This window comes from Pectinophora gossypiella, chromosome 6 (genome assembly GCF_024362695.1).
Source record: "Pectinophora gossypiella chromosome 6, ilPecGoss1.1, whole genome shotgun sequence".
NCBI classification, from domain to species: Eukaryota; Metazoa; Arthropoda; class Insecta; order Lepidoptera; family Gelechiidae; genus Pectinophora; species Pectinophora gossypiella.
The window spans coordinates 6,431,035-6,444,503 of NC_065409.1; the positions used below are offsets into that span (position 1 = coordinate 6,431,035).

At 35.6% G+C, this 13,469-nt stretch overlaps 1 protein-coding gene across 6 annotated transcripts in view; it reads right to left on the reverse strand.

Moving 5' to 3' along the window:
* Nucleotides 1-13,469, reverse strand: part of LOC126367486 (RNA-binding protein Musashi homolog Rbp6) — a 516,475-nt gene that overhangs the window by 282,628 nt on the left and 220,378 nt on the right. For all 6 annotated transcript variants that reach the window (XM_050011016.1, XM_050011019.1, XM_050011015.1 and 3 more), the window contains exon 4: nt 7,654-7,738. In XM_050011016.1, the coding sequence (XP_049866973.1) occupies nt 7,654-7,738 (85 nt within the window). The remainder of the gene's footprint in view (nt 1-7,653; nt 7,739-13,469) is intronic.

The window sequence follows — 13,469 nt, forward strand, 5'->3', positions numbered from 1 at the left end:
CACTGGACCACGGAGGCCGTTGAGATAAAAGAGATAATTAAATCGACAGTGACAGTGATAAAAGTATGGGTTGCCATAAGGTCACATGTAATCAATCTATCGCCTGTAAGTAATTAGTACATTACGCAACACGTTCGAAACACCATATTTCAAAAATAAAGTAGGTAACATTCAGTCTCACCTGTAAAATGTGTCCAATCAATAAAATAACAGCGCAACACTCATTTTGAGAGCCACAATCTCAATTTAATTCGCGTCCACACTAAAGTCGTACACGTATTCATAATAACATTATACGAGAGCCAGACCCAACCAATTTGGCTGTTTAAAAAATTGACACACCGCTTCCGTAACGGTCATGGTTACAAAGTGCATCATATTTTTGAACATCCCCCGATATGAAACCGCATAAAACATCCCACATTTCCCGTGGAAGTGAAAATTTTAATTTTTTTTTCGAAAATTTCCACGCTGTATTTTAAAATCGACGTGATTTATTAATGCGGGAACGCGAATGCCATTTAGCGAGATGGGAGGACACATTACGTCACGTCCAGGAAATGTCAATGGTCTTTCGATCGTACTCTCTAATGGCAAATGAGAGAAAAAAATACAAAGTAGGTAATTTGATTTTACTTTTTTTTCTACATTTATATATTCAAATGACTACTATTAAAAATAATTATAAAAAGGACATGATGGGCGTTCTACAATTATAGGTTATTTAAATATAAGTAGGTAGGTACATAATATATCAATCATACGTAATTAATTAGTCTCTATATTAGGTTACGTTAAATATTATTTTACCCGATCAAATATTTCTTACATCATAAAAAAGAAGCTAGAAGAAAAGAGAGGAAGGGGCAAACCAAGGAGAGCTTATATGGAACACATTAAAGAGAAGGCGAACGTCCTGTCTTATAAGGAAGTGAAAGAATTGGCCTTTGATAGACAAGAACAGAGAATGCTACACCGACAAGAGCGTGGCTCTTAAATTAATGATGATGAAGCATTTCTTACTTTGAGAGTTCTTCTCATTTGGGACTACTTTTCATACCTAGTTGTATAGATTTACTGATAAGCAATTTCAAATAACGGTTAGGTGCTCATGCGATCAGGTGATATCTCGTAAACGAAGCTAATCCCTCAACATTGTACGGAACATGCTTATCCATAAAGTGAGCAGTAACTAAACACGTGTAACACTATGAAATACTTTGAGATACCTATAGTTTCCACACATGTGAACATTGTAAATGTTCCTTAATGTCCCCTCATAGTAAAAACTAATTGAAAATTTAAATGTTATTTCATTTTATATAATTTAATTTAATTTTAATAATAGAATCTAATCTAATATAATTATGGATATTAATCTGAAATAAATAATTTGAATTTGAAAACCTCGTAAGGGCATAAAAATGACATTGTCATGTGATTTTCTTTGATAATAACTCGAAATGCTTCTTTCATAAATTTTACTTTAACAAATGAGACTAAAAACATGTCTGTCGCGAGGTTTTCTTGAAGCTAAGCTAAAACCACATCAGTTTGATTTTTTTTTTTTCAAAATGGTTTAGTATAAGGTGACGTTATGTTGATAGAATTAGACGACAAATACAAATACACTTTATTGCACCGAAATAAAAATAAATAATTAGAAAAATACTCTTAACTAAGTACATGGCAAATAGCGGGCTTATCGTTTAAAGCGATTTCTTCCAGACAACCATAAGGTGAGGAAATATGTAAAAACTTAAAGATTGCGAGTTCAAACTATAAGTACAACTTACCAATAAATACATGCAAATAAATATATATCATGCATATAAATATATATACCTAACGTATACGACATAAGTATCCACTTTTTTAAAATTAAACAATAGAGAAATTTAACAGACTCTTTCGAAAATAACGTTTATAGGTACCTATATATCTGAGAAGCTCTCATGGATATGATAGAGTATGGATCTGGATATGACGTGAAGTAGCCATGCGATAGACAGCACTAAATGCTAATGCCGTCATAAACAGCGCCTAAGTACCTACCTACTAACTAGTATATAATATTTAGATATTTTTGAGGCTCTCGAAACTACCTAGAACAAGAATAAAAACGACATATATTACGAATATTGTATAGATATAATGTAGTATGCGTCTATTATTTTATAATTATTTTCTCTATATTCTCTGCCGAAGGTTGTCTGGAAGAGATCGCTCTTAGCAATAAGGCCGCCTTTGCCAATCTTAGAATAAGTTTATATCCTCTAAATGTCTTATAAATTTATGTGCAATAAAGTCAAGCTCATGGGTTCGAATCCCGGTCGAGAAAATCAGAAAATAATTTCATGATCCCTAATTTGGTTAGGACATTGCAGGCTGATCACCCGATTGTTCGTAAGTAGTAACTTAAGTAGGAATGTAGTCGTTACATCAGCCATGTCTGGGGCCTTTGGTGACTTAATAGAAGGTATCCCTGACAGCAGGGTTAACGAAGTCAGGGTTGACGGTCTCACAACTCACACGAAAGAAAAAAATATCTGTCTTTATAAAGCCAATACTTAATTTGTTTGTAAGTTGCAAGTCTTTTAGTAAGTCGTGGGCACGAAATCTGTTTATCTAAAATTCTATACTTAAAAGTTTATCATAACAGAATATATTCGAGTATATTTTCCGTTACTGACTACTACTGAGTTAATTCCTGATTTAAACGGATAAAACTTGTTATAATAACCTACTTGTTTGAAACATTTTCAATCGATGAGCCTTGGAACAAAGTTGAATGGAGAAGTAAGTAAAATAAGTTTCGATTTGATCTGATCTGATTGATCTGATGATTTGATCAAAAGTATAGAATTGAAAATAATTTAAAAAAACTAAAAAAAAACATGAATTTTGCGACGGAAAATTCCACTTGATATCAACTCAGAATCATGGCCTGAATCATTACTCAAAGTTTTCGTTACGATGTCACTAACACGCTGTATATTGTAAATTAAGCAGTATTTAGTAACGATTTTCCGGAGATAGGTATGTTTAATATATATTACATATAGATTTTAACATTCAGAATTTGCCTTTTAACTGTTTTAAGACAGTAGTTAAAAAAAACTTTACAAAAAAGGTTATAATAAAGTTAGTGATTATTTAGAAGATATGAATGCATGGGATTAACTGTCTGAGAATTACTGATATTATTAGGCAGCTAAATTACTCAATTGTATACCAATATTTTATGTTTTTTTTTTTTAAAGAACGTCTGGGGCCCTGTGCCGAAGTTTTTCTTGCAGCTTCTTTTCCCCGGCTATACAGGTTGTGAGAAGCTGCAGTAGTTTTAGGCGGATGAGACGTTCGTTATGTAAAATTGACGATTCAAAGTGTAGCTATGTTACCTACTGCATAAAGATATTTTTGAATTTGAAAAATCACGCGTGTAACTGCTATACGAGAAGGTAAAGCGCTCCAAGAAGACAACTTTACATACAAACTAGTAAAATTCTGAGATGAATACGATGAACACTAACAGTCTATTCTGCTACACAATACAGATTCCGTGCTTCAGAGGGCATACTATTTACTTAAGTAAGTAGTCCTTACATGAGCTTAAAGGCTCTATGGCGGCTCAATAGTGATACCAGGGTTGATATAATCGGTCATAGATCGCAAAATCCACCCGAAAAAATAAAAACACATTATTACAAGAAAACTACTTAAACATGAACACAACTCTGCAACCGTAACGCTGAAGAAAGACTTACAAAGTCGTCAGAGAACTTTCAGTCATTTGTGGTAACGATGAACATCACACATGATAAAGTGTTAAATTTCGACGTAAGATTAAAATACGCAGCCAGGAACATTTAAGTGTTTGTTTAAAGTAAGATTTTTATATCTCAACATAACGTAACATAAGCTCACGACTGTATCCCATTTGGGGTAGTCAGAGGTACATTCATCGGGAGGTGAACTAAGTACCAACACTTCCCTGAGCTTTCTGTTAGACCAACGTGATAGGTGGTGAGCCGCATCGCTATCTATAATTTAATTTTCGTATCTTAAGAAAAGGAACAATATAATTATAAAGTTTCAGTAAGTAACTTAAGTAATTAATTATTTTAAAAACCATCCGAGGTCAAAACAATAAGCAATAAAAGTGAAGACTAAAAATAATGACCAACAAGAAAATTCCATTAAATGTTATATTTTCCGAGTTACCTACAATGTTTCAATCATTTTCTGTCTCAGTATTTGCCGTAATAAATTAAAATATATCTTCTGGGTATGTATTGGCTGCGGTTATTTGATTCTAGTTTTTGTTATATTTCATTAAAATATTCTTTGACTTTTTCTTTTTCTGCTTCTACGCAACAAATAGGGCAATTAAATAATTTAAAAAAATAATAATAAATAAATAAATATTTTAATTTAATTTTAATTATTGGGGAAATTGAGGGCGGGGGGGAGTTTAGACTTAGTTCAACGATAAATTAAGAAATGATAATCAAGACATAGAAGCCAGTCTAATTTATGAATAAGTAACAATGAGTACGACGCTTGCCCGCTTTTATTGATGACGTCACAGGACAGTATTTCCATACAAACCTCGAAGAAAACTTTCGTTTTGACATTTCGTAGTAAGTATGTTATTTGACTAGGTTGTCAAGTAGGCAATTAAAAACCTAGAACACGTTCAGCTGTTTGTTTTTTTGAGCATGTCGTTGAGTCCTATCCAACATAATGGACACTTGTTATGAGCGATAGGCTGATCCCTTTTTACCATAAGGTTCATCATATTATCAACCTTGTATCAACAGTTACTGCGAGTTATCTTAGATTACTTGTGGCTGTGTGTATGTATTTATCGTTAAAATAATATTTTTAGGTTCACACTCTCCCTAGCATTATCCCGTTTTCAAAGGTTCCCTTTACCTAACCTAAAGATATGACAGGTCCGCTTTTTAAAAGAACCTTTCAACCCGTGAAGGGAAAACCAGCCCAATGCAGGTTAGGTCACACACCTCCGAAAAATGCAGTTTTTGGGAATGTGGGTTTCCTCACGATGTTTTCCTTCACCGATGTGCACGTGAGAATCATTTAAGATCTAAACATTAATTCGAAAACAAATTCGACAATTATTGGTTTACGCCTGCGCTGGATTCGAACCTGCGACCTCAAAGTGAGAGGCAAGCATTCTACCAACTGGCCTACTACGGCTCATAATATTTTAAGATGAGATTTTACGTAATTTATTTTAGTACCTATAAAAGATAAAAAATATATAAAAAATGCTGGTTAAGAATGTCTTGTTTTACCTTAAGCCGTCTTTTTAACCGACTTCGAAAAAGAAGGAAGTTGTAAATTTGACCCACATGTGTGTAATATTGTAAAATAAAGAATAAAATGTGTAAGCAGCAGTACGATTATAGTTTGTTGCGCCTGACGACCCTTGCGAGAAACTAAGTCGCATGTCTGTACGTAATAAATTGTCGTGCACATTTTTCGGGAGTATGCCTGAACATAATAGCTTTCTGCGTCATCAATATTTATAGAGATGTTTACGATTGGCCTACTAAACTGTTCGCATGCCGGGTTCCCTTTGTATACGAATACCCAGCTGAGGTCACAGGTCGAAATGTAACAGTAACGTCGACTTTTACATTTGTTGCTCAAGTCGAATGCGAATTACGAGCATTGAAAATATTTTCCACTAGAAAAGCAAAATGGCGAACGCAAAACAGCGCTACAGCGTTTTGTTTACAGCAGGGTCTGAAAAAGTTAAGGTATACAAGCGGTTACGATTACGCTACCGGTATAAAATTATCTTTGTACCGATTGTACGGATCAATAGGAAATCGGCACCGCAATTTCATACCGGTATGATAATGCTGAACCGATTGTATACCTTGACTTTTTCAATCCCTGGTTTACAGGTTGATATTGTACATTGATGAAATTGTACAATTTTGCACTTCAACTGAAGGAATTGTACAATTTTGCAAAATAACTCAACTTCAGGTAGTTAATAATAATAGTTACATGAACAAAGAAAACAAGTAACATTGGGAGTTACAATAGGTAAACAAAGAAAGTTTAAAAACAATCAATGTATTTCAATAATGGTAGTTGTAACCTATCGAACAGTTCACAAAATAATTGGGACGCGAATAATAGAAGTAAAGCCAATACAAGAGCACTGAATGTAAACACTATCGCGATTCTTCCGCGTTCGTTTTATGTAAATTGAGAGAATGCTCTCTCTTGCCGCTCGATTTGCGGGGCTTCGGCTAATCTTCCGGCAGTCGACTACAATTTAATCAAAGCAAACAACGAGGGGCTCTGTAATTTATCTAGATTATTTCTTGGCGAACGATAGTAATCGACTTTTTTCTCCATCTGTACACAGCGCTCGCTCGTAATGTGTGTCGGATCCCAAGACACAAAGATGATTATTATCTACATAAATGGCTCGACGTTATATAAATAACATCTCTCTTATATTTTTGTTGCGAGATTTGCCGGTTTTATTTGGTTTATCGAAATAGTTTGTTCTACAATAAAACATTCGCAACAGTTGACCCATTCGCTGGAACGTTTCTAGGACACATTTGAAGTCGTAAATGGACAATGGACGGGCACGACACATTAGCATAAGTAAGTACAAAAAGGATTTTAGATTTTACTGTCCTCATTTCATTAAATACAAGCGCTCAAATGGAAAGATTAGAGTTGTACTAGTAGCCGTTTCGAATGTATTAAACTTAGTGAGAATTCAACCTTTAAACACCTTCAGTGTGAAATTAACAATAACGTTATTCCCATTACATTTTAACTGACGTATTTAACTTACCGGTGCAGATTAAAATTGTAGGTGTGCGTAATTTAAATGTAAAGGAACAAAATTTACGTGTGGAAAAATTACAGGCAGTTGGTGATTTCACATTTTATAGCGGTCGCACGGGCTATTTGGACGAAGACGAGAATTTATGTCACTCTAGAAGCGTCAATAAAATCGGGGACCATGGCTTAAAATTATTATGATACGAATAAAAGAATCAATCTTAAAACACATACCTACAATACTTATAAAAAAATATTCAAATTAGAGACTTGTTTCTATTTATATTACTCACTAAATATAATACTTATATTTTCAATATCTCTTTGGTTTATGAATTCAATTAAATTAAGACAACAGGAAAGCGGATAATATTCTTTACTTTACTTTTGGTAATATTATTATTTTTCCATGAATTTTTAAAGTATAATACCTTAATGGAATCTTATTTTTATTTAGAGTTTATGTTACAGTACAGTTGGTACATAATTGTTTGTTTAAACACTAACAACGGTTCTAAGAATTCATCTACTAATGTTTGAGTAAGTACAGTCACGAGCATCAATATGCATACACTTTGGGACTATGTCACATGATATTTTTTGATAAATTGCACTGTAAGTCTCACTAAATGTCAAATATGTTAGTAGGACAGAGTCCTAAAGTGAGTACATTATATTGCTCATGACTGTACACGTTGGTATCATATTTTTTATTGAATACTAAGTATAATTTGTAAATTACAAGCGCTACAAGTTAACTTGTATAATAAATGAACCGAGTTAAAGGGATAATACTACTACACTTACCTTTTTGCCATCTAATTCGTGTGTTCCTTGCGCTAATACTTTGTCTACGCTAGCTGGGTCGCCGAATGTGATAAAGCCGAAGCCCCTGTAACAAAAACGAATATATATTACATTCATTTAATCTTCAAATTTACACCATACAAAATGTTATAAAATAGAGGAGCTAGTAATAATTCTTTAGAATAATTTATTAAGCGAAAAACCAAGGGGTTCAGTGAAATGTGGGTCCCTTGATGGGAGAATTTGTGGAAAGTGCTTGCTCTACTGCTAGGGTCCGAATGGCGTTCAGATATTACCACCAAGATTAAATATAATATAGTTGCACATTTGCACAAATATTTTCCCCTTAATGTTTTAGTGTCACGTCGTATCCAGAAGAGTAATAAACTTGACAGGTTTAAAATATTAATCTGTTGAAATTATTCTTAATATAACATAAACAGCTTATATACGTCCAACTGCTGGGCATACGCCTCCACTCAATCAACCGGAGGGGGTATGGAGCATACTCCACGCTGCTCCAATGCGGGTTGGTCAAGGTGCTTTACGGTGCTTTGCTTTATAGTAATAGTCGGGACCAACGGCTTAACGTGCTCTCCGAAACACGGAATCATCTTACTTTTCGGACAATCAAGTGATTCGAGCCTGCAGTGGCCTTACCAAACAAAAGACAGTGTCTCAAAGTGATTTCGACAATGTCCCTATAATGTCGGAATCGAACCCGAACCTCCAGATCGTTAGAGCCCAACGCTCTAACGACTAGACCACGAAAGCTGTTGTAAAGTATAATATATTTGTAGATATTTATTATTATAATATTGAGTTTGATCATCTTTTATCCTGAACTCGATGCGTCCGTTCATCTCACGAAATTGAAAACTTTCTATTAGTAAATTCCTAATATTGCGTCTTTCTATTTTAACTGTTTTCTTTTTAAGTATAAACAAGCATAAACTCACTCTTATTTTCCACCGGGGTAAGCAGAAACTATGGAATTCCATTTGCTTCGATTCTGACACACTTGTCTTTTTTGAGTATTTTCTATAAATTGCAACGTTGAGTTGCCAAATAGTTCCAATAATTCAAACTTCGCTTTAGTTTATTTAAAATGTTCAGTATTTGCGGAAAAGAGTGAAATATCTGTAGAGCACGGAGAATAGAGTGGACAGTTGATGGGAGCTGTCGGCTGATTGCGACGACGCAGGGTAATGACGTTTGTATTTATTTTGTTCCGACTCAACTCCGCAAATAAACTTTAAAAACTCTAGTCCAACTGAATGTTAATAGACTTCTATTAAGGTTTATTCTTAAAACGTTCGATTCAGGAAGAGAGACGAGTTATAAACGACGCAGTAGGCAATATCAGTGAAAATAATAACGTAGAATATTGTCCAAGCACAATTTTAATACGACTATGATTGTACTGGCAGTTATTACCATTAAATACAACAGTATGCAATCACGGCAATCGAAACGTTATTGGTGATATAATCGCTTTTTATCATTAATATTTAATGCGCTCGTTCAGCGAAAGATGATTATGTAAAGATTATTCAGATTGGCATTCAAGTTAATATTTCAAACAAGTAAATTGAATAATAACGCAACGATTTCAGTAAGCGGGCGCTGCCCAAGAGCGGTAAGGCGATAAATTATAAAAAGCCGTCTCCACTTTAGGACTTGCAAAAATCACAATTTATAGAGCATTTTAATTTCACTTAGCCGATCCATATTTTACATGTGGCGGCACCGACCGAGCTCCGGACTCGAATTAATACTAAATTGAAATTGTAAAAATGGAAATACAATTTTCTCGTTGTACCCGAGCGCCGGTGTTACCAGGAATGTGTTATAATAACACACCTTAATATTTTTGAGTGGGTCTTCGCGGAAAACGCGGTCAAAAAAATGCTCTTTTCGTTTACTTGGTATCGTAGCTTTATGAGCCGAGATTTGAATAAAAACATATTAATATGGACCCTTTTATTTAGATTTCTTCATACTAAAAGCTGGATATAATAACGTAAACCCAAACAATACTTATTAAAATATGCTACTTGACATAATTATTTAGGAATGAAATCAACAACACAATCTGCTTTTACAAGAAAATTTTCCACATTTCGTTGAATCTCGCAACTTAATAACCAATAAATTGATACTTAAGGAATCTACAAGGAAAACAACATCGGCCTCGACCCCTCAGCAACCTATTAAATCAGCTCAGGTCTTTATAAGATTCATGGTTTAATACACCGCTATATGAAAACGTATAGAGGGTAGGGTGTTCCCGTATGGAAATTGAAAATAACGAGGACCCCCGTTCACACCGCGCATCAAGCCGACTACAATGCACTCTGGCCATTCTTGTCTGACCCCTATCTGATGAGCCAATAACGCCTATCTTCCCCAAGCATCATACCTGTGCAAGAGGCGAGGAAGCTCCAATGAACTTGGTAGCACTACTCTAGCTACGACTGGAGAGGCCCTTTACCGAATGGCGTTACGTCCTACTTATCTTTAAGGGGACGATGCCTTATTTTCTGGAAAGAGGAACAACTCAATTTTGTTTTACAAAATGCGGCAATATACTTAAGTATAGGTCCTTTAGGTCCAGTTTCAATAGGTTTTAACAGCTCACTCTCTAGCGCACTAACGGCTAAATACTTTCATAATTTCGTCGGAGTTTCACACAAAACAACCCTAATTTTAGAAACAGAAACCCTATCTAAAACCTAATTTTTTAACAGACAAAAACACTGAATTTACAAAAGAAAGTCACCCATTTCTCACCATACATTTCTTCGAAACTCTACGTATAAAAATAACTAAAATCCATTTTAGCATCTAATGCTATGCCTTTATTAACGGGGCCAGTTAGCGACATAATTTACGCTAGTGTTAACGATACTAGTGGTAGGAACTGTGCTGCGGTTTCCTGGCCCTCTTCGGTTATGCACAATGGAGCTTAAACGGCTCAGCCGGTAGCACGATGTAACCGCGCAACCTTAATTTATGGATGACGAGATTTTGATACTGGCCAGCCACTGCAAGTAAATGAGTGCGTCAGTCCTTGTGTACTAAGTTTTTAGGATGTTATTCGCATACCTACTTGGTTCTATACTGGAATACTACGCTGTGGCAACGAATAAAAAACAAAACGCGTTTAGCTGTTTATCTTTATGGAAAGTCGCAAGAACTGACAGAGGGTAGCCTCTGACATGGGCTGACCGTCTGTCAAAATACAGTTCACCACATCTATTTTAGGACTTCTTATACAAAATGGCTCTGAATTTAATTACGCGAGAACATAATTTTGGTGCGTGAAGTTACTCATAATACGTCATAAATATTGTTTTCTTTGAGTCCATATACCAAATGATGACTTCATATAGAAGAGATCTTATCAAAGGAAAATCGTTCTTCAATTTTCTGAAGATATTAAAGAAGTGATCAAGCGATTGAAACAATCCATATTATCTACGATGAATCGACATTTTGAATAGTGAATTAAAATATTCCGATACCTGCGACAGAATGGGTCGCTGGTAAACTATAGTATAGACATATTAATTGTAAGCTTAACGCACAATATTGTTATTTGAAATAAGCCCATTGTTTTCCGCGGTGTTGCGCCAGAACTATCGATACTGATAATCCTCTGGCTATTGTGTTTGGACAAAACTCGAAGAAAATAAATATAGGACGGGGCGAGGTAAAACCCTAAACCGCAACGTCAGGAACAAATAGCGGTAACTCCCGTATTCATGGCTCATGCCTGCAGCCTCGGGTGGAAACCGATAGCAATTACTGGCGGAATTAATATCACGCCCCAAATGTTGCTCGCACATTTATACGTATCGAGTGCAATATTGTCTCCTTTATTAGTTGCCGAGACAAATGCTGCCACTGTCGTAATTCCACCCTTATTTCGGTCTTCGATTGCCGCCTTTCTTATTTAATCTTGACGATAATTAATACTTCTTACGGCCGCCTACACTCCTGGGGTTGACGTGGTCACCTCGTCTATTGTATTAGTTAGCTTCCGTTACATTGGCCCCACTGATTGAAATGTGATTTACTAATGGTTGCAATTTGGGTACCGTGAATGTAATCAATGAACCGTTTGTGCAGTAATATTGAATTTGCCCTGTCTAGTTAGGGCTAATATAATTTTATATTATGATTTAGTCCGGCGAAAGTATGGATAGACGTAAATAATCCGGTACGAAATTAAGTAATCCAATAATTAATCTAAATGGACCGTACAGCCGAATGGTTCAAAACAATCAGCTCTGCCGCAAAATACGCGCATTAAATGAAGTGAATGGCCGCCTCCGGGGATCCCTGATAAATTAAATTGATTAGAATCCCGTTCGATGCTGGCCGTCGATGTACCACGGCGTAAAAGTAAAGCCAAGTGAAAAATAACGCGTATAGCTGCCCACGATTTCTGTACGAACCACTTACTCGGATAATTTCCCTTGTATTTGGAGCTCGTTCGCCCTTGAATAAAGTGGATTATGGGATAATATCGCATATTTCGCATCTCTTTCAATGTTCCAATAGCTTTGTAAATTCTGTAGTGCGGTTCCTTTATTACCTCTGCTAAACTTTGTCAGGATAACATTTTTATACAATATTATGAAGAGAAATTCTCAATTTAAACGATTTCTTTGCCAATCTTGTTTAAAATACCTCGTGAATGCCTGCTGTTTAGGGAGTGAGTATTTCAGAAGGTCTATTTGGTATCTAAAATCTTAGAAAATAACGGCGAAATGTTTAATTAAGGGAAGATTAAACTGGCGCCGGTACGGGTAGGTGAGCTTAAATCGGTGATTATAATTTAAACCCGAATTTAGACGGCCTAATCTCGACGTTGCGCCGCCGCGCCAATGCATTTTCAACCTGACAGTAAAAAAGGACTGCTTTGGACGTCGATTAAAAAGTCAAAGCAAACTTAAAAGGTTGCTTTATTCAACTAGCTGGTAATGGTTTTTATACTATGCCTGCTCGAAAACTTAACTTCTAATTGCCACAACGGCCTCCGTGGTCCAGAGGTAGAGCGTTGGGCTCACGATCTGAAGGTCCCGGGTTCGAATCCCAGTGGGGACATAATCACAAATATTACTTTGTGATCCCTAGTTTGGTTACGACGTACAGGCTGATCATTCCGTTATGCAATCGGTCCCGGCTACTATTTAAAGGGTTGACGAGGTCGTTCAAACAACCAAATTATGGACTACGATCTGAAAAATAAATTATAATGTATGTCATTTTCATATAATAATAATAAAAAAGTTTATTTAGGTAAAACCTACGACACACGTCTTGGGCCTATGGAGTATATTTATCTTGCAACCCACGCGAGAGAAAAAGAAGATTGTCGTACAAGTAAGCAGGAAGAAAAAAGTGCTGTAAGTACTTAATAATGAACATTACGTTTCATAAGGTACTGCCATTTCTGATACAAATACATAATGATTTGTGTAGTCAATAAACATACTCTATAATTGCCTCAATAATTTAATTAATAGGAACACTTGACCTTACAAAATCAATCCGGCTATACATCACTGCAGCGTAATCATAATACAAGCACTAAAGCCTAAATAGTGCTGTCAGCGTGTGCCTATCGAGACAAGTTGGCTCGTCAAATGTTCGTCATGTATTTGGAAGAGCGGCTTATCGGCTGCACACACCCGTTTATTTATTACAACCTAGTGGCCCAGTGTATCTCAGCTCGTGTTAGCTGCAACTTAGGCTTGAGCAATGTGATGTCGAGAGGTAGGGATGCACATTTTTTGTGCGAAATT